The sequence below is a fragment of the Lampetra fluviatilis genome, chromosome 38, assembly GCF_964198595.1.
Source record: "Lampetra fluviatilis chromosome 38, kcLamFluv1.1, whole genome shotgun sequence".
In the NCBI taxonomy this organism is placed as follows: domain Eukaryota; kingdom Metazoa; phylum Chordata; class Hyperoartia; order Petromyzontiformes; family Petromyzontidae; genus Lampetra; species Lampetra fluviatilis.
In genome coordinates, this window is record NC_136312.1 from 2705150 (window position 1) to 2724613 (window position 19464).

Consider the following 19464-nt stretch of genomic DNA (forward strand, 5'->3'; position numbering starts at 1 on the left):
CACCCCCCGTGACGTCACATCCGGAAGGTCGCTTACGCCCGCATTACACTTGTATGCTACCGTGCAGCACTCCCCGCCTCTCGAGTGTGGCTGGGACGCCACTAACGGGCGACAGTGTTGCGGCTGTCACTTTGGATTCTAATTTCTGATCGACGAAGCTTGAAGCCCATATCCGACAGCCCATGAAATGCAGCCCGACTTACATGGATGCATGCCAGAATCTCGAGACGTGTGATCCTTTGTAGTGTACGGTAAGAACGCCGCTGTTGACGTCCCTAGATCAATGATCGGACTTAGTACCGAAGGCTTCGATGTTCCTGCCCCACTGTGTGGAATCTTGTGTCCTTCTCTTTCATTCTGCTGAATTCATCATCAAGAGACGCTCTTAAACTCACACGATGTCAACGGCAGCCAGATTTGCAACTGTGATTTGACGGCTGTGAACTGGCAAGTGTAATTTATGTTTTCTGTGTATAATATTGAACATTTGCTGGGTTTTTTTCTCTCTGCACATTATTCCGTTACCTTTTTGGCACGTGGTTGTTTATGTTGATCTGCCTGTGTAACGTGCGCTGTCATTTTTTATTCTCCGTTGCTGACTCCAGCTTGAGCTGGGTTCTTCCAGCCAAACTCAAACGTCTGTGTTGAACACAGGGGCCAGTGTCCGAGAGAGCAAGGAGACCACTCGCTGTGTGGCAGGGCTCGTGAGGGAGTGGGCGGGGCTCGTGAGGGAGTGGGCGGGGCTAGTGAGGGAGTGGGCGTGGTGATGTGGGAGTGTGCGGGGCTAGTGAGGGAGTGTGCGGGGCTAGTGAGGGAGTGGGCGGGGCTAGTGAGGGAGTGGGCGGGTCTAGTGAGGGAGTGGGCGGGGCTCGTGAGGGAGTGGGCGTGGTGATGTGGGAGTGGGCGGGGCTAGTGAGGGAGTGGGCGTGGTGATGTGGGAGTGGGCGGGGCTGACGGAGGGAGAGGGCTATGATTAAGCCTCCAAGAGATTCCGATCAACCAACCCGATGACTGGCAAGAGCATGGGGAGGCTTCATTCAGAGCGGGATTGACAAGCGACTATCAATTATTAAATAGTTAATTATTACAGGAAGAGAATCAGTCGACCCCCAGCTAGGTTTTAGACTTGTAAAATAGTGAAGTAATTACTAATATTGCCCCATATCTGCCCAGCCAATCACATTCTGGTGGTGTGCGCACAAAGACAAAGATCCGCGTATCGCCTGAACAGACTAGCACCTATGAAGGCCGGCACGGCGTGCAAGGGGGTGGGTGGGCAGCACCATGCCTGGCCATCTTTGTCTCGCCGGTGGCGATGTTTACACATCGTGCCAGCTACTTATTTGAGGCTGAGTCGACCTAGAGGATGCCTAGGACCAGACAGGATAATCATCACTGGTATTGCCTTTGAGCGGGAGCTTGGGTTGCTGGTTCGATAGTGCAGTGCACTAACCACTACACTACCGCTCCCTGCTGTCTTTGCGCACACGCACACGCGCACGCACACAGACCGAACGAGCATCACGCTGGCACCGAGCGGGGCGTCCGTGACGGTGGGCGGCCAGGTCACCCTGCAGTGCCGGGCCATCCCCGACCCGTCGCTGGACGTGGCCTTCGAGTGGAAGCTGCACGACCGGTCCATCGACACGGACGACAAGAACCCGCACTACTCGCGCGTGCGTGGGGTGAGCTGGGATCCGTGCATCACCACCGAGCCCCATGCCCACGATTCACGCATCAACACCAAACCCCATGGCCACTAGCATGGGAAGTAAAAGTGTGGGAAGTTCGATACCTGGCTGGGCATGAGATGCCACAAACAGGGGCTCCAACCACACTCCCCAGCATGATGGGACCCACGTTTCCATAGGAATCCAAATTATTAGAACGTTGTTAATAATTAACCTGGCCTCCTTCACTTACGGCTGAAATATGGTCTCCTGAAATTAGGGTAAGTGCCAAAACAGCCTCCAAATGTCACAGGATAAAGGCTTTATTACGTCATCATGGGAGGTGCTGTAGTAGAGAGCTCAACTCACAATCTGAAGCCAATGAATTTGATTCGCAGTCAGTTGTATACGTTACAGACAATTCAAAAGCATTCGACTTAGTCAAAATTTATGTGATTATGCAAGTTATCACACCGACCGAGGTCTGGATGAAAATATTTTCAAATCATGAAAACCATAAACAAAACTGGAAGAGCCACGTGGAGACGACATGAAGAAAACCGATTAAGAGGGAGGGGAGTCCAATATACGATTGCACACTGCAGAATTTAGAACATAAGTTTTGAAAATTGGTTTCGACGAGCAAATGAGTAAAACATTAACCATCTCAAATGCGTTGATGTTGTGGTCATTACAACATCCAGTGGGATTGAACGACAGGAAATGTTTTAAGAACTTGATGAACAGATTTGCAAAGTTGAGACGTCTCTCAGAGGGATACAACTGTAAAACACAGCAGGGGGCATGCACCCAGGGCGCATAGTGAAAGTGCTCCGCAGTCGAAACGATTCGGCGTACGAGGCCGACGAGACATTTTCAATCAACGTTTACTCCGTGCTACGACATTACGGATCAGAAGCATGGACATTAAACGAAGAGGAAAGTCTTGATATGAAGCATGGAGTTTTGTTTAGAGACCGAAGGTGCATCGTGTGGATTAGAGAATGTATGGAGGTTACCAACCTCGACATAACTGTTCCAGACACACGTGGACCTTAGCAGGACACCGCTCAGAAGGATGACTACCGATGCTCAAGGATGATGTCAAAGTGAGAACGCCCGAGGTCTCTTCCGCAGAGGAGATGGAGCAATGACAGACATCTGACAGATGCCAGGTGGATTATTGCATCGCAGGATCCTGAGAGGCGACAGTGGCTTTGAGAGGCCTTCATCCAGCAGTGGATTAACTATGGCTGATGACGATAATCACTTTAGCACCACTGCACCCAGAGAGCTCGCCAAATATACAAACAGAAAGTTGCATGTTCGTGACACTACGGGATGCATAGATTGACGCCGCCGTAGATTCTACAGGAACTGCTCCAGCTTAAAAGGATTGGTTCGTGAGTAATATCGCCACGCTAAATCATTTCACCTCGTTGAATTTTCACGGTGCCAATCCGTTCCATCTCGATCCAACCACGGGTCTCGGAGTAAAGGGAGCAAGCGCGAAGGATACGGGGAAGAAAGAGTAGACGGGAGCGAGATCACACGAGCAACGAGCGGCTTTGTAGTTGACGCACAGGTGAATAGCAGCCCAGCGCAGGGACCCGGAGGACAGGTGTAATGCTTGATAAGTCGAATTTTTCGGCGGCTCTTAATTGTTTCCACTTACCGTGTCGACCACTGTTGGTGGTGGGAAGGGAAATCAAACGCTTCTGGGTGTCTAAAAGCTCATGGCGAGGTGGCTCCGTGCATCTCTGCGTAAAGCCGCCGCGTTGCCGCAGCGTCGCTCTGAACGCGCACGGCGTCTGGGCTGCGGTGCCGCTGATAAGAGGAGCGGCGGCCGAGGGAGTGTACCGCACCCTGCCGCACCCCTTTGCATTCTGGGCGCTCCCTCTGCTCTCACAGCTGCTGCCGCTGCTTATCTCACGAGCAGACGTGCGGTTACGCTGTTTGTGTTAGCTTCCCTTTCTCTCCTCTGTGTGTGTGTCCCAGTCTCTGTTAGCGTGTTTGTGCATAGAATACATTACTGATAATGACTTAAGTCAGTGGAAGCTTTTAAACGCTTTGCAACTAAGTTTGAGACTTTGAATGCCTTCCGCTTTGTCCGTCGATGATGGGAGAGCGGTCACGATAACTCTGGTAGAGATGATGCAGTGTGAGTGAGATGCGTGAATATGAAGTCGTGTCGCTGTTTGAGACTACCCCTGTATAAACTCGACATTTCAGTCAAAGGTTCGCCCAAAATTTGATGACAAGAACTAGCGCTGATAGAATTTGCCTTGTAGGCCAAGGCAGCCACACTCCCCTACCCCCCTCCCAATGCCATCACCATTCCAGCCGTGGAGATGGAGCAACAAAATGCACTCGTGTGCAGATGCTGGGTGGATTATTATTACATCGCAAGAGAGGGAAAGATGGCAGCTTATTGGGTGGGGGGTCTTCCTCCAGCAGTGGATTGACCATGGCTGCTGATGATCATGAAGATTGGTCACTGGAGCATGATGTGACCATCAGATGAAGCCAATGCTAAAAGCTTCCCCATTTATCTGCAGCTTGGATGGTGCACGGGCATTCATGTGGTGCGGAATGTTAGATTTACTCTCGATGGAATGGGTGTAAATATAGGCTGGCAGCCAGACACACTACATTTGGCTCTGCATGAAGGGAAGGAATAACACAGAAGTCGCCACGTGCAACAAACCTGATTCACAATTTTATTCGGTCTGAACTATGATACTCAGCCTCCTACCATGTATGAGGTGGCACAGCCTGAGCACGATTGTGCACGATTGTACACGTGTGTGTCACACGTGTGTGTCACACGTGTGTGTTAAACGTGTGTGTTACACGTGTGTGTTACACGTGTGTGTCACACGTGTGTGTCACACACGTGTGTGTTACACGTGTGTGTCACACGTGTGTGTCACACGTGTGTGTTTCTACATTCCTTTTTATGCGTGTGCACTGAGCTACCAATCTTGGCGACACAAGTTAAATTCCCGCTCACGGCCAACACCATCGATGATTGTCTGAACTAGTCCTGCATTTCCCCTAGGTTGACTCAACCTCAAATGATTACCCTGTGCGATGTGTAAACATCACCACAAGGAAGACCAAGGCGGCCGGACATGGTGGTGGCCACCCACCCCTTCGTATGCCACGTGGGCCTTCATAGGTGCTACTCGTTAACTGCACTTGCCCTAGCAGTCTCTTTAGGCTATGAGGAAGATCTTTGTCTTGATGTGTGTGGCTAACAGGCAATCGTGGCAAAGGGTCTCTTAAAATATTGTGGGCCTCTCTTGGTCGATTCAATCTTAAACGAGTTCCTTTAGTGGTGTCTAAACACCGCCACTGCAGAAGCGCTTGGGATGCTGGCCGCCACACCACCCTCCTGCCTGCTGAGTTGACCACAGTCGGTACTTCATCACAGCACTTTCCTTGTTAGTCTATAAAGTGACACACACACGGCACAATTACCTTTGTGTGCTTCCGTAAGTTTTCAGGCAGCATAAAACGAAAATGCAAGTTATTGTACTTGTTTACCAATTGTACTACCAGTGTCATGGTGTGTTGTCCTTTCCCCGAACCTCCGAATAGCACAGTCAGCTACGTACAGGGCTCAAGGAGTTCAACGTACGTACATGGGGCAGACGAATGCCCGTTCAGAACGTTGTTGCAAGCGGTGCATCACCCTGTGTTATCGAACGGCTGCAGAAAATACCATCACAGAACAACTTCTCAAGTCGCTTGATTTGTATGCACACTTGCGGCGTGCCTATTGTTGCCCTGCAAAGATTGTTCATCACACGTCATTGAAAGTGTTATTTCTCAGAACTGAAATAAGAAAATTAAGTGACCACCCAAATTGTAGAGTATTGTAATGGTTTTGTTGTGCAGTCATTGGTTACTGCGCTGACAGCATCAACCCACTACACTTTAGAATCCAGCAGCCGCTCGTATTCTGAAAGTAATTTTCTTGGTCACGCCTCTGGTTGAGAATATCTTCTCTGAAGCTATTGCGACGCACGGCTGCGGCAGGCATATTCAGAAATAAAAGAAAACACCAGGCAGTCAATGAGATTGGAGATTAGGTGAGATTCCTTTCTTCACCTCCAGCAGTCGAAGACTGCTCATCGTGCGGCCTGACCAGGCAGACCCCACGTGGACCCCACGTGGATCTCGGCGTTTCTGCCTCAGTGCTCTCTCCCCGGAGCCATCCGGCCACCTCCAAAAACGCCGGTCTCATGGTTAGGCCATAGGCCAGAGTGGAAATCGGTATCACCTAAGGGACCAAATCATACCCATCTATTTACATGGCGAATAAGGGTCAATTAGTTTAACGCGTAGGCTTTCGCGACCAATATCATCCATAATATCGTTTTGGGGGATTTGCTCTCAAACACACTGGTGTGCTGTACTAGTAACGAATTGGCACGTTCTGTTTACGTGACAAACCTTACTAGTTGGCTGTGTCAGGTGGTAGCGGGTCTAACGACACTTTTGTATTTACACGATCTAACCCAAACAAACTATATTATGGAAGGGTCAATGAGTTTTTAACCATTTGAAATAATTGTTACATAGATCGCTGTTTATTGGCCACATGATGGAAATAGGAGCCACCAATGTTAAACCAACTTGGGTGGCACCGACGAGTGAGATTTCTGCTCTGGGCTCGTGGTGGGGTAAGCGCAGAGTAGCCCGGCGCGAGGCGTGAATCGGGGCTCTCCGCTTCGCCGAGGAGGAGGAGGAGATGATCGTAGCGCACCAACTATCCCGACTACCCCGAGTGAGCGTGCCCCTGCACGCTCAGCCGTGTAATTAAACGCTGCGGCTGAATTTACGCACTCATCGCGATCCTTCGTCCACGCAAACCGCTTGATTCGTTGCTCGGTGAAAATGCTTTTTTGGAAGATGTAAATTTTATCCGTGCGAAGAGTGCAGTCGGATGTCTTTGCCACGCTTCCTGTCTGCGCATGCTAAACAACCTGGAGGCGACACGCAGCCGACCACAGCATTATTCGTTCCATCAATCAGCCCCCGTCTTTTATTTAATCGCACGAGATCCCCTGGAGATGCATTACTTCACTTGTTGTGCATGGTCGTGGTTATTTTATATCTTTGTATTTATTTATTAAATTAGAACCGCGACGCCGGCACACGTGGCCCACTCTTAACGTAACGTGCGCTGTGAAGCGGACAGTGTATTTAGTTTGTGCAGTACACCCGTGATATTAACCAGAGAGGCCACTGGGTCCAACCCGCAAACCTCTGCAACGAGCAGCAAAGGTGCTACGGCGCAACCCCCCCCCCCCCCCATCCTCCCCCTGTGTGCACCCCTCTGGGGTGGTACTGATCTCTGTTGGCAGCCGTGAGCTGGTGGTGGAAAGTCCCCGTTGCTATGGTGATAACCTGGTCCGTTTCCCGTTGCTATGGTGATAACCTGGTCCGTTTCCCGTTGCTATGGTGAGAACCAGGTGTGGTCCGCTTGCTATGGTGAGAACCAGGTGTGGTCCGCTTGCTATGGTGAGAACCTGGTGCGGTTCCCATGAGAGAATGACGGGATATGCACCGTATGCAGCCTTCTCCTGGCTGCAGTATGCAAACTGGACAGCCTTGTTACCTGGGGGATACATTTATCTTACCTAGAGGGAGACATCATCAGTATTGACCCAGGAATGCCTCGCTGAGTCTCAAGATTCTCTTTCAAGAAGGTCCTGCCAAGTTAAACATTTGCGGGGAACATTTTCAGTATCGGGATATGTTTTGGCCAGCACCAGTTATATTGTGTGTGTGTTTAGCGATAATAATAATTTAATTTTACATCGCATCATTCATACAATTGCAAACCACAACGCTGCACATCAATTATCCAGTTCCTTACAAAACATAAAAAATGTAAACCCCACTACTTAGCAAATATTCAAAAAGTATCCATAAATAACGAGAAAAATGCACTAAAAAGAAAAAATAATCGCAGAGAAAACAAAGTAAAATAAATAAATCCATTCGGTCTCTATACCCCAGACTACAATCCCAACATTTCGCTGGAATTTGGAGAACCTTTCCTGGAGGGGTGCTGGAGTGGCCTAAAAGTTCAGAGCCAGTTGGACAATAATGTAAATGCCTCTTTTGCAGCGTGTATGGCAGTACAAATAAATAGGCCATCAGTTCAGATTTGAATAAGTAAATTTATTTGATTTGTCGGATGTGTAGCAGGAGAGTGTCCCAGACTCTGTTGGCTGCACGTGTGAACGCTCGTCCACCAATCGATTTAATTTTTGGGGTGCACAGCAAACCTCGAGTGAAGTGGAGCGGAGAACCCGAGGTTGGGAAATAAACTGAAACGAGAGGGGAAAGACAGGCAGAGGCTAGCCCATGAAGATTTTTAAAAACAGTAAGAGCAATCTTGAAAGTTATTCTGGATTGAATAGGTAGCCAGTGGAGTGATCGTAAGATGGGTGTGATATGATGGCGCTTAAGGGTATGAGCAAGTACGCTTGCAGCTGCTTTCTGCACATATTGCACACGTTGGATGAGAGACAAGGAAAGACCATATAACAGAGCATCGCAGTAGTCTAGCCTGGAGGTAACAAATGCATTAATTATTGTTGCTCCAGCCGTATCGGGGAGACAGTTACGGTTACGAGAAATTTTACGGAGATGGAAATAAGCAGTTTTGCACGTTAAGGAAATGTGAGAAGAAAAGTAGAGGTTAGAGTGAATAATGAAACCAATATTCCGTGCCTCTTGACTCATGGAGATCGGATTCAAGCAGACGTACAGTGGAGTGGCGATGCTTAGAGGTAAGTGTTTTTTTTCCATCTAAGAGAACTTCAGTTTTAGCCTCATACATTTGAAGAAAATTTTCCGCGAGCCAGTCAGCAACTGCGGTCAGACAGTAAGGCGGTGGAAGTTGCGTTTATATCAGATCGACTGAAACTGATGTAAATGTGTGTATCATCTGCATAGAAATGGTGTTTTGTACCAAAACTGGAGTTGAGTTTGCCTAATGGACGGAGATGTGTAGTGAATAGAAGAGGGCCCGGAATGTACCCTTGTGAAACACCATCAAGCAGAGGTTTGTTCAAGGAAGAGATTCCATTTATAACGACGTGATACATCCGATCAGAGAGATGAGAAGAAACCCAAGTTAGAAAGGCTATGGGATGAAACTGCAGAACGCGCAGAGAAACGCTTGCACAACAGAGAGAGGACATACAAGCTCTATGCAGAAAGGTGCCCGGGTGATTAGCGTATGGTAACATAGGACCACAGAGACGAGGTGTTTACGAAGCACCAACAAATCTTTATTATGAGAGTATGCACTGTACATGTATTTACAAGTAGACAATTCACATCTACGCTGCCACCCGCTGTATATCATCATCAGTGTCATGCATTCTTCACATTAACGACACGTCACGAAGTTGTATTGTTGAAACTCGGATTTTTAATGGGAGTTGCAGTCAGGTTTTTATTCCTAGCAGGGACTCGGCTGTAATCGTGTAAAATGTCAAATGTTTCACCTTTATAATATACGTGGTTTTGTTACAATTTTACGATTGAAATCAATGAATCAAAGTTATGTTTCACAGGAAAATGTATTCAACCAATTCTTAAATTGGTAACTTGTTTGAGATATGAAGATGGTGCTTGGAACATCAATAATGGCATAACTGTTATCAATCATTCATAGCACATATTTTACTGCTGTTCTCAGATATATTATTAATAGTTGCACAGAGGGTTGTTTTAACCACAGCCGTCTGATATGATGGTCTCTGCCTTGATGTCATTGATTTATCTTCCTTCATTATTTCTGAAATCAATGCATTTTTCAGCAGGAAATTATGAATGCAGTCCAGCAATTCATATACGTTTCCCCTGCAGCGAACACAGTTTTACTTTCTGTTGCACGTATTCTGGTAGAACAAGCAATACAATTGATCAATTAGTGCCTTGTTTGTAAATTCGCATTATCATTAATACAATGAAAGTCGATATTTGATGACTACGCAAATATAACACTAAGTAATTTTAAAGTAAGTAGACTAATGTGTCAAACCGTAAATGGTTTAGTTTTGCTCTGGCATTAAACAGATTAACTTGAAATATAAATATTAAAGCACATCAATATTTATATTTTAGAAAGCCAGATAAGTGTGCTTAAGTATCTCGTTTGGCGACGCTCGCAATGCACTGTGGCTGCCTACCCTCTGTGAAGCCAGCCTCCTTCAAGATGCTCTGCAGCGGTTTGCACACTGGTTGGGTCTACAGTTGAAACAATGAGGCAATTGTCTTAAATCCCCCCTGCCGCCTCTGTCCCCACACCATCACAGACCACAGTTCGTCAGCGGGTTGCCGTCTGGGCCCTCTCTACAGTGGCCCCTCTGGAGCTCCCTCTGTTGGAGGGTGTTCTTACGGCAGTAGCGCGAGTAGTACGTGCCCGACAGTTATTGAAATAAGCGTAAGCATCGAATTGCTACTCTTTGGCTCTTTCGGCAAAGTCACTTCGGTATTAAATAAAATAAATTAAATCACGGCGTTTCGGGTGCAACACAAGCAATCATCATCAGGTGGGACAACCACAGCAAGAAACAATTGCTGAAGTGGGCAAAAGGGGGGCTGCTTGTAACAAGATTGTAACAAAATTCCGGTGCTGGGCTAGGGGGTAGGAGGCTGAAGAAAATGGAGATGCGGATATGAAGTCAAACTATAAAGCAATTAAGGTTTTACCTGCTTAATAATATCCTTCCAATGATTGCTCAATTTGTATCCATCTTCTCTGTTTAATTCTTGTCTATGTTTATATATCTGGATGGCTTCATGAACAAACCTTTGATAGTAGCCCGAAGGTTTGCAGAGCACCTTGGTCTCGGAAAAATACAATATCATGAGATACCTACCTGACTTTACCGAAAGAACCAAAGAGTATGGATCCCTGCAGTCACAAAAACTTCAAATCTAAATAGAATTGCTATTTAAGCTTAACGTGATGTTTGGCCCGGCCTGCACATTTTCATCGGCTGATGACATTTCTCATCAGCTGGAAAGGATGTTTATTTTATAATGTGGCTTGGGATTGACATTTTTCTTACATTTTTGAGGCAGGACGTTTTTTTTCTCTCATAATACCCACGGACATCACTCTAGTCTGGGCCTTTAGGTGAGACTTTTTGCAGTAATTTATTCAAAAAAAATAAGTTGAAGGTAGTGTGGTTACGGACTTAAAGATAATTTGGAAGTAGAGGAATGTATTTATTTCCAAATATTGCACATAACGTGATGTGCACAATGTGGTAAGGAGCTCAAGGGGCAGAATACAGGATAGGGTTTTGATGGACTACATCAACCAATTGGAAAGAAACTCAACGTGAGTGTCGCGAGTTTGTAAAGACGGGAGTAATGTCCACGGCACTGTGTGGGTCAGAGGCTGTGACCCCCCACTTCCTCGGCCAATTTCTCTGGATGTTCGGCCGTACAGGTGTACTGTGACTCTCCAGGTATTCTGTGACTCTACAGGTGTATTGGAACTCTTCAGGTATATTGGGACTCGACAGGGATATTATGACAGGATGTTGCAATTCTATGCTGACGCTTATTTTCAATCCTTTTTTTTAATGAGGGTCCTGCCAAGTGTTTTGCAGTAGGGGGTGATGTTGCTGCTGTGCGTGATCCCAATTAGTAATGTGCAGGTTCTCTTTGAAGATTTGGGAGGTTTGGCCAATACCAGTCACGCTGTTTGTGTTTTTGCTATGAAAGGAAACCAGAGGACCCAGAGGGAACTCACGCAGAACAGGGGGAGAACACACACACACTGCATTCTAATGCTCCCTCTAATGGAGGCTGTTCTGCCAACAGTGTCACAAACAAGCAGTTGCAGGGCCGCACCTTTATCTTTTACCAAGAGACCCCTCTATCGTCGGCGACAGCTCGTAACGTAAATGTCCTCCCTGCTGCGTGCACAGAAGGAGACGGTGGGAGACCTGGTGATCAGGGACGTGCAGCTCCTGCACGAAGGGACATACACCTGCCTGGCCCAGACCGTGGTGGATACCGCTTCCGCCAAAGCCAACGTGGTGGTTCGGGGTGAGCACACGGCACCCGCCACGGAGCTTTGCGAGCTCTCGCGACGCACGCAAGCGCCGCCCAGAGGGATGAGTCTCATCGGCGGCCTGAGTTGGCCGTCCGGCCCAGAGGTCAGAGCACTGGGCTGCCATTGCTCTGCTCATGATTTCAAATCCGGGCAGCTGCCTGTGATGAAGCTGGGTTGTCAGGTGGCCAGTGTCAAGAAGCTGTTCGAGGTTCATTTGTAAGTGATTTAGACATTCGATTGCTTCGTCCGAGGGGTGGTGAATGGCAGATACACCCACTTCATTGATTCCTCCTCCTCTTCCCATGTGGGCCACTTGATCTGCCAGACTGCGTGGTCTCATAAACGCTGTGTTCGTCCTTCACACTGCACGTCACAACAGACTCACCGACCCGTTCACTCACTCACCCCCTCAGCAACCCACCCACTCACTCACCCGCTCGCTCACCCCCTCACCCGCTCACTCACCCACTCACTCACCCACTCACTCACCACCTCACCCGCTCACTCACCCCCTCACCCACTCACTCACCCACTCACTCACCCACTCACTCACCACCTCACCCGCTCACTCACCCCCTCACCCGCTCACTCACCCACTCACTCACCCACTCACTCACCACCTCACCCGCTCACTCACCCCCTCACCCACTCACTCACCCGCTCACTCACCTCTCACCCACTCACCCCCTCACCCACTCACCCACCCACTGCCTTCAAATTTACATTTGGAGCAGTGTGAAGTTTCACGCTCCGTGCTGTAGAGTTCATATCCACACATAGTGGAGAGTCTTGTATTGTCCCCTTGTGCAGGTATCCACATCTTCATTATCAAGTGCAGTGAGTTGATGGTCTCAGCCCAGTCACCCAATAATTGAACAAAATAAACAGCATCACGTAAAAGTCAGTTCTTCACTACTTTGGATAAATTCCAGGTATGAGAATTAAATTTCGCTTTGCTGTGAGAGGTTCAAACTGATACTTTGTCTCATGGCACGACACCCATAGCACAGTGACGGGGTGCTACTGGAGGAAAATGACAGATTTGTTTAAACATCATTGATGCCGAGTGGCCCGGTGTTAGAGAGCCAACCACAAACCCACAGCACAGTGAGTCACAAGCAGCTGGTGTTAGAGGGCCAACCACAAACCCACAGCACAGTGAGTCACAAGCAGCCGGTGTTAGAGGGCCAACCACAAACCCACAGCACGGTGAGTCACAACCAGCCGGTGTTAGAAGGCCAACCACAAACCCACAGCACGGTGAGTCACAACCAGCCGGTGTTAGAGGGCCAACCACAAACCTGCAGCACAGTGAGTCACAAACAGCCGGTGTTAGAGGGCCAACCACAAACCTGCAGCACAGTGAGTCACAAGCAGCCGGTGTTAGAGGGCCAACCACAAACCTGCAGCACGGTGAGTCACAAGCAGCCGGTGTTAGAGGGCCAACCACAAACCCACAGCACGGTGAGTCACAACCAGCCGGTGTTAGAGGGCCAACCACAAACCTGCAGCACAGTGAGTCACAAACAGCCGGTGTTAGAGGGCCAACCACAAACCTGCAGCACGGTGAGTCACAAGCAGCCGGTGTTAGAGGGCCAACCACAAACCTGCAGCACAGTGAGTCACAAGCAGCCGGTGTTAGAGGGCCAACCACAAACCTGCAGCACGGTGAGTCACAACCAGCCGGTGTTAGAGGGCCAACCACAAACCTGCAGCACGGTGAGTCACAAGCAGCCGGTGTTAGAGGGCCAACCACAAACCTGCAGCACAGTGAGTCACGAGCAAGTGAGAACGGTGACGCGGTTTCTGCGTGGCCGTGGCGGAGTCATCCGGCCACTCACGACGATGTCCATTCCGTCTGTCGCTGTGCCCGTCCGTAGTCACTTCCCGTTTCACCTCAAATACTCGACCAGGGCTCCGCTTCCTATGAAACTGGACGGATAAGCAATGCCAATCCCTCCACTGCATTCGTTTTTTTGCGAGGTCAGCCGTGCAGTTTTTTTTTATCGGAAACTTTAACTTACATGAGTTTCATCCCAGCTGCTTTAGTGTGCGTGCAGCGCATGACGCTTGAGTGGATTATGACTTACGGTTGAGGCTTGCAATGGAATAGCAGCCAAATGGGACAACACATCCAAGAGGAAGACTGCTGCGGAGATGCAGTGAGGAGATCGGCTCGTGTGTCAGAAGCCAGACGGATTGTGGCATCGCAAGATCATGAGGGATGGTGGCAGCACGGTGATACATTCATTTAGCAGTAGATCGAGCAGGGCTGATGATGATAGATGACTCTGTACACGTTGTGGGAGCGGTGCCATCGATGTTAAACATAATAACATACGGTGAGAAAATAGCAGTGCTACAGGAGATTAGGAATATGTAAATGTCTGTAAATGAATTAACTAGGTAAGCTCTCCTTCACGAATAGTTGCCAAATATAAAATGCAACTTGCATGGGTACAACAATGCTCATGAGATGTGGCTTTGTGTAAATGTGGATCATAGTCTAGCAGATGCGCTATGGAGACTTGTAAAGCCAGGTCTAGTGAAAAAATATATAAAATTACGGAACAGAGAAAAAAACCCTGTTTTTTATATACATTTTACAGACTTGATCTTTCGCTCTGGGATTTTAGATGGAGAACACATGTTGGGATGAATTGAGCGTTATTCAAATGAGGGGAATTTACATTTAAATACCTCACCCTTATTTCTTCATAGAGCTCAAATGACTCATGAATAAACACGCAGGGAACACGTCTCCTTCGCTACTGTGGGCTTTTTATAAAAGGTCCTTTTGATTGATGTCAGCCGGCAGTGATCTGCGCTAATTTCTTGTGGCAGAAAAAGGGCCCGTCCATCTGCCCGCTGTTCACTGAGAAACTCTTGACATTCCTAGCCAACCGCATGAAATAAAGGTCTATCTCATTGAGCTTAGTTCGTGATCCCCAGCCTTTCTTTTTAACTAGGACCCCCTTTTATGTAAGCATTTATGTATTTTGTATGTAGTTAGTATGTTGTATGTAGGTTGAACTTCTTTTGCACCATATGTAGCCAACCGCGCTAATCAGAGGTGTGGGGAAGGACAACAAACAATACAAAAAGCAGTTCTAAAGAACTGAGTTTTCAATCGAGATGATGATTTAAAGTGCATAGCTCCAGTGGCTTCGTAATATCGGAAGGAAAAGTGTTCCAGGCAGTCGCAGAAGCGCATCTGAAAGCGCGTGATGCAGCGACCGCCTTTATTCGATGGACAGCCAAAAGCCGCTGCGAGGGTGGGCGGAGTTCGCGTGATGATGGTTTATGCTCCTTGACGAGATCAGCGTGGTATTGTGGTTCATTTGTGGCAAGCACGTTGTGTGTAATGAGTGCGACCGTGCATATGTAACTCAAGGTGAGTCCAAGTTATGCACTCGAATGCCATTCACCCCGTCCACCTGATACGTTAAAGAAGACGTCGTGGAACGCTTCAACCAAACCTGGGCCTCACTGCGCTCCTGCCTGACTGCCGAGCCCTGCCAACCCCATCCTTCACCATTGCTGCTGCACCATTGCTGCTGCACCATTGCTGCTGCACCATTGCTGCTGCACCATCGTCCGCTACTCTCATCTCATGTTCACCCTCCCCAATACTTCACTTTTCCTCCACCACTTTCTTGTTTTTCAATACCCTCTTTTTATCCACTCTTAACCTTTCCTTTTCTCCACTTATCATCATCGGTGATTTCAGCATCCGTGCCGATGGATCCCATCACCTATTACTTTTTATTCTTTTTCTATCTACCTGACTTTACCGAAAGACCCAAAGAGTATGAATTCCTGCAGTCACGAAAGCTTTAAGTCAAGATCTCTTCCTTTCCTTGGGCCTACCATCCCAATCAAGTACCCCCCTTCATCAGCCTCCCCGTCCGTGACATTCACCGTCATACACCTTCATCCGACACCACACACTTCTCTGCTTTCAGTCCATCACCCTGCCACGCACATTACACACCGCAGCCCCTCCCCGCTTGTTGACCTATCCACCACCCTTATCCACCTCTGCTAGCCCTGACCTCTTCGCTCCACCTGCACCACCCGCATCTCTCAGGCATCACCACCGGTCCCCTCGCTAAAAAAATGTCTCTGCCACAATCGCCACGTCGCTCTCGGGCCCTCTCCACAGGCATCCCAGCCATCTACGGTGCAGCTCAACAACCTGATTGGCGCTTCACTCATTCCACAATCCTCCAATCCTGTCTCAATTAAAATTTTGCACATGGCACGTGGCCTCTGACCTCGCCTATCTTTTTGAAGGCTTCCCTTTAGGCCGCTGTCTCCATAGAGGCAGTGGCCTCGCTGTAATAATCTAAACTCGAGTCACAAATATTCACCGTACGCCCTTTCATCATGTTGCTTCCTTTGAGCATCTCTTACCTCAAACTCGATTTGTCATCGAAAGTAACTCCTCAACTTCCGATCGCACCTCCACTCTTAACCTTTCCTTTCCTCCACTTATCGTCATCGGTGATGTCAGCATCCGTGCCGATGATCCCATCAAATTCCCTCGCGTGGAGACAACGGCACGTTCACAAATAAGGTTCCCCAACGCAAGCGTCGTGTCCATTCGACTTCCTTTTCTGTGACTCAATTGCCTCTCAGTACACCGCATTGTGAATAAAATGCAATGACTGCGTACCATCAACGTTGGTGAAATGGAAGGCAATCCCCCTCAAAGGGTTATAATGATTGATTGCGAGGAGACATGCACGAAGCCCTCCTGCGAGGCAGTGAATCATGCTGGACCGCGCTGCGTTCCATTTGGCTACATTTCATTATGTTTCATTGGGTTTCTCAAAACAGTGTTTCTCCGTGGGGCAGCATCCATCACGGGCTCCGGCGGCGAGGCCTGGCAGTGCCGAGCGATCACTGCCGGCTCGGTCACCGCTCGCCGAGTTCACCGGGGAGCCGGCCGGGGTTTGAGAGTCCCCGGGTGAACGGGCACCGCCGCGCCCCTCCTTCTGGCTGCGCTCGGAGGAAGCGCGGCAAGGCCACGCGTGCCTCCCGAGTTTTTTTTATTTTTTTCTTCGAAACATTTTTGGGTACCGTCTTCCCCACGCCAATTTGAACACAATTGTGCTGAAGGCATCCTGCCATTTTTACGACGAAGAATTCACTTGAAACGCTCGCAGAGCGGCGATGCACCGCACGGTAGAGAATGGGTCCGTGGAAGGAGATGTCGCAGGCTGTTTCTGAGATGTCTCCAAGAGACGTCAAAACAGGATGGGGGGGGGCAGCGGCGATCGCGTTTCCCCTGGCAACGATAATTGTCGCGCCGATAATTGTAAGTCTCGGTGCTGGATTTTATCCAAATGAAAGTGCAGAAAACAAGCGTAATGCGATGGCATTGTGTCACGGGGCGGAGATCATCGCCTCGTTACACTCGGTGGACCTGGTTTAAACTTTGAGCAGCTGCCCAGATTCGGTGCCACAACTCAATGAGGCGTGGGGGGTTTTTGAGTTGTGCATCGGCTGGCACTCGCACCCAAATGCAACGTATGAACTAACAGAGGCTCGCAGAGGCGCGGTCAATGTCACACCTCTCCCTTCTGTTCGTAAACGCCTTTCCCTAAATGGCCAACTCAGGAATTTTTGTGACACATCTCAGGCTTCAGTCGAATATGAACGAACCCGATACACCTCGTGGCATATCCTGAGAAATGCTTTAAAGATGAACTTGAACGAATGTAGGTCCTTCCGTATTGATCATGGAAGGCAGCCAGATTCAGAGTTGAGGCCACGAAGTTAATCAGAGCAAGTATCATTTACAAACTTTCATCCACAATGCATCACAAAATGTTGGCATTGCTTTTGCGACCAACGTCTGTTCCCTGTTATTCGGCATTCCATCACGGACTGGATCTATTGCTTGGAAGTTGGGAGTCCAATTGCTTTCGATTGCTCGTTCACCTCGTTTAGATAATCCATATTTAACCTATTCGTGTCCCTGTGTTTTGGTCACTTTATTTACGTCTCGTTATACTCCTCTTTGTTCCTGTCGTGTAATTTGCGTTTGCGAGAGGTAGCGTTTGACCCTTTGAACCCAGGCCTCCCGTGACACGGAGACCGACCGCCCCGGCGCCTCCCGCCCCCCTGTGTCGGTGCCGCAGGCCCGCCGGGGCCCCCGGGAGGTGTGAAGACCGTGTCGGTGAACGCCACTGCGGTGCGGGTGACGTGGAGCCACGGGGCCGACCACCACAGCCCCATCACCAGCTACACGCTGGAGTGCCACTCGCCACTCTACAACAACAGGGCCTGCGTGCCCACCCGCACCGGTATGTGCCAGGCCCCCCCGGGGCCTAGCTCAGGGTCGCTCCGTCGGGCCATCGCGAACGCGTTCCAAAACTGAGGTCGAGAGCGCAGATGCGTTCGTCTGTCCGTAACGTGGGGTCACGATAACCCTCGTAGACTGTCGGGTGATTGCAGTGTCAGGGATTGACTGGACTGTACTTCGATGCACTGGTCAGTGTGGGATTGCACTGAGAGTACAATGATACTGGGAGCATGGAGATAGAACACCGCAATGCATTATTTTACACTGCCCCATACTGCGTGCCACATCGCTCTGGAACCTGTAACACCTTGTGCATGATGGTCACCTGTCCAAGCGTTGTCCAGGCTAGGACGGCAGGGGTAGTGCAGCGGAAACACTCGCAGCAAGAAGGACCCGAGTTCGATCCCAACTCGGGTGTATTTTTGCACGGAGTTTGTATCGTCTCCATCTCTGGGTGTTCTAGTTTCCTCCCATAGCTAAAAACACAGAATGTAATTGCTATTGGATAAACATCTCAATGCAGGGCCGTCTTGATTAAACCCTTTGGCCTCAGTGTGGCTTTCCTGGCTAAATAAGCAATCATTATCTATTAACTCCGCTTCAGCTTCCGATATCTGATGAGATGGGGGCCGTTTTGGGTGATTCGGCCATCGCATCTCGCGATCCTCACGCTTGGAGCGAGCGTCTGCGCGAGCCGCGGACGGCCGGGCCCGCAGTCGTTTGAATCGCACGGCGCGGGCCGCTGACGCCACCGGTGCCGCCGCTCCCTCGCAGAGCCCCGCAACATCGAGGGGGACAGGGAGAGCGCCGTGGTGGGGGACCTCAAGCCGTGGGTGGAGTACGAGTTCAAGGTGGTGGCGCACAACGCCTGCGGCCGTGGAAACCCCAGCCAGCCATCGCAGCGCATGCGCACGCCGGGAGCAGGTGGGCACATGGTGGACGGAGCGTGGTGGATAGAGCGTGGTGGATGGAACGTGGATGATAGTGTGATTAATAGTAGAGTGTGGATAATCGGAGCGTAAGAGTTAGGTTGTGTGGAACATGTATTGCCATCAACTCACTTTCCATCGTCCCCATCTCCAATTAGCATGAAACATGAACGTAATTTGGGCAGCACTGCTAACACTTGGGCATTGTGTCTTACAGCAAGAGCCGCTAAGTTTGATTCCTGACTCAGGTGCCTTCCTGTCTAGAGTTCCTATGTTCTCCCCATGTCCTTCATGGATCTCCTCCAGGTTTTCTCGGTTTTCTTCCATAGCTAAGAGAACACACACGATCTAACTGCTATTGGCCAAACATCCCAATGATGAAAATGTTCCGGTAAATTGCTCAATTTTGATTACACACCGCAGCAACATCACCGCCTACTGGAAAAC

General features: G+C 49.2%; 1 protein-coding gene across 7 annotated transcripts in view; it reads left to right on the top strand.

Annotated features, from left to right (window-relative positions):
* Positions 1–19464, top strand: part of LOC144945546 (contactin-2-like) — a 355729-nt gene that overhangs the window by 313309 nt on the left and 22956 nt on the right. For 6 of the 7 annotated variants that reach the window (XM_078874004.1, XM_078874009.1, XM_078874005.1 and 3 more), the window contains exons 14-17: positions 1510–1685; positions 11648–11768; positions 17925–18089; positions 18863–19012. In XM_078874004.1, coding sequence (XP_078730130.1) covers positions 1510–1685; positions 11648–11768; positions 17925–18089; positions 18863–19012 — 612 coding nt within the window. The remainder of the gene's footprint in view (positions 1–1509; positions 1686–11647; positions 11769–17924; positions 18090–18862; positions 19013–19464) is intronic. The other variant, XM_078874008.1, reaches the window with a different exon arrangement.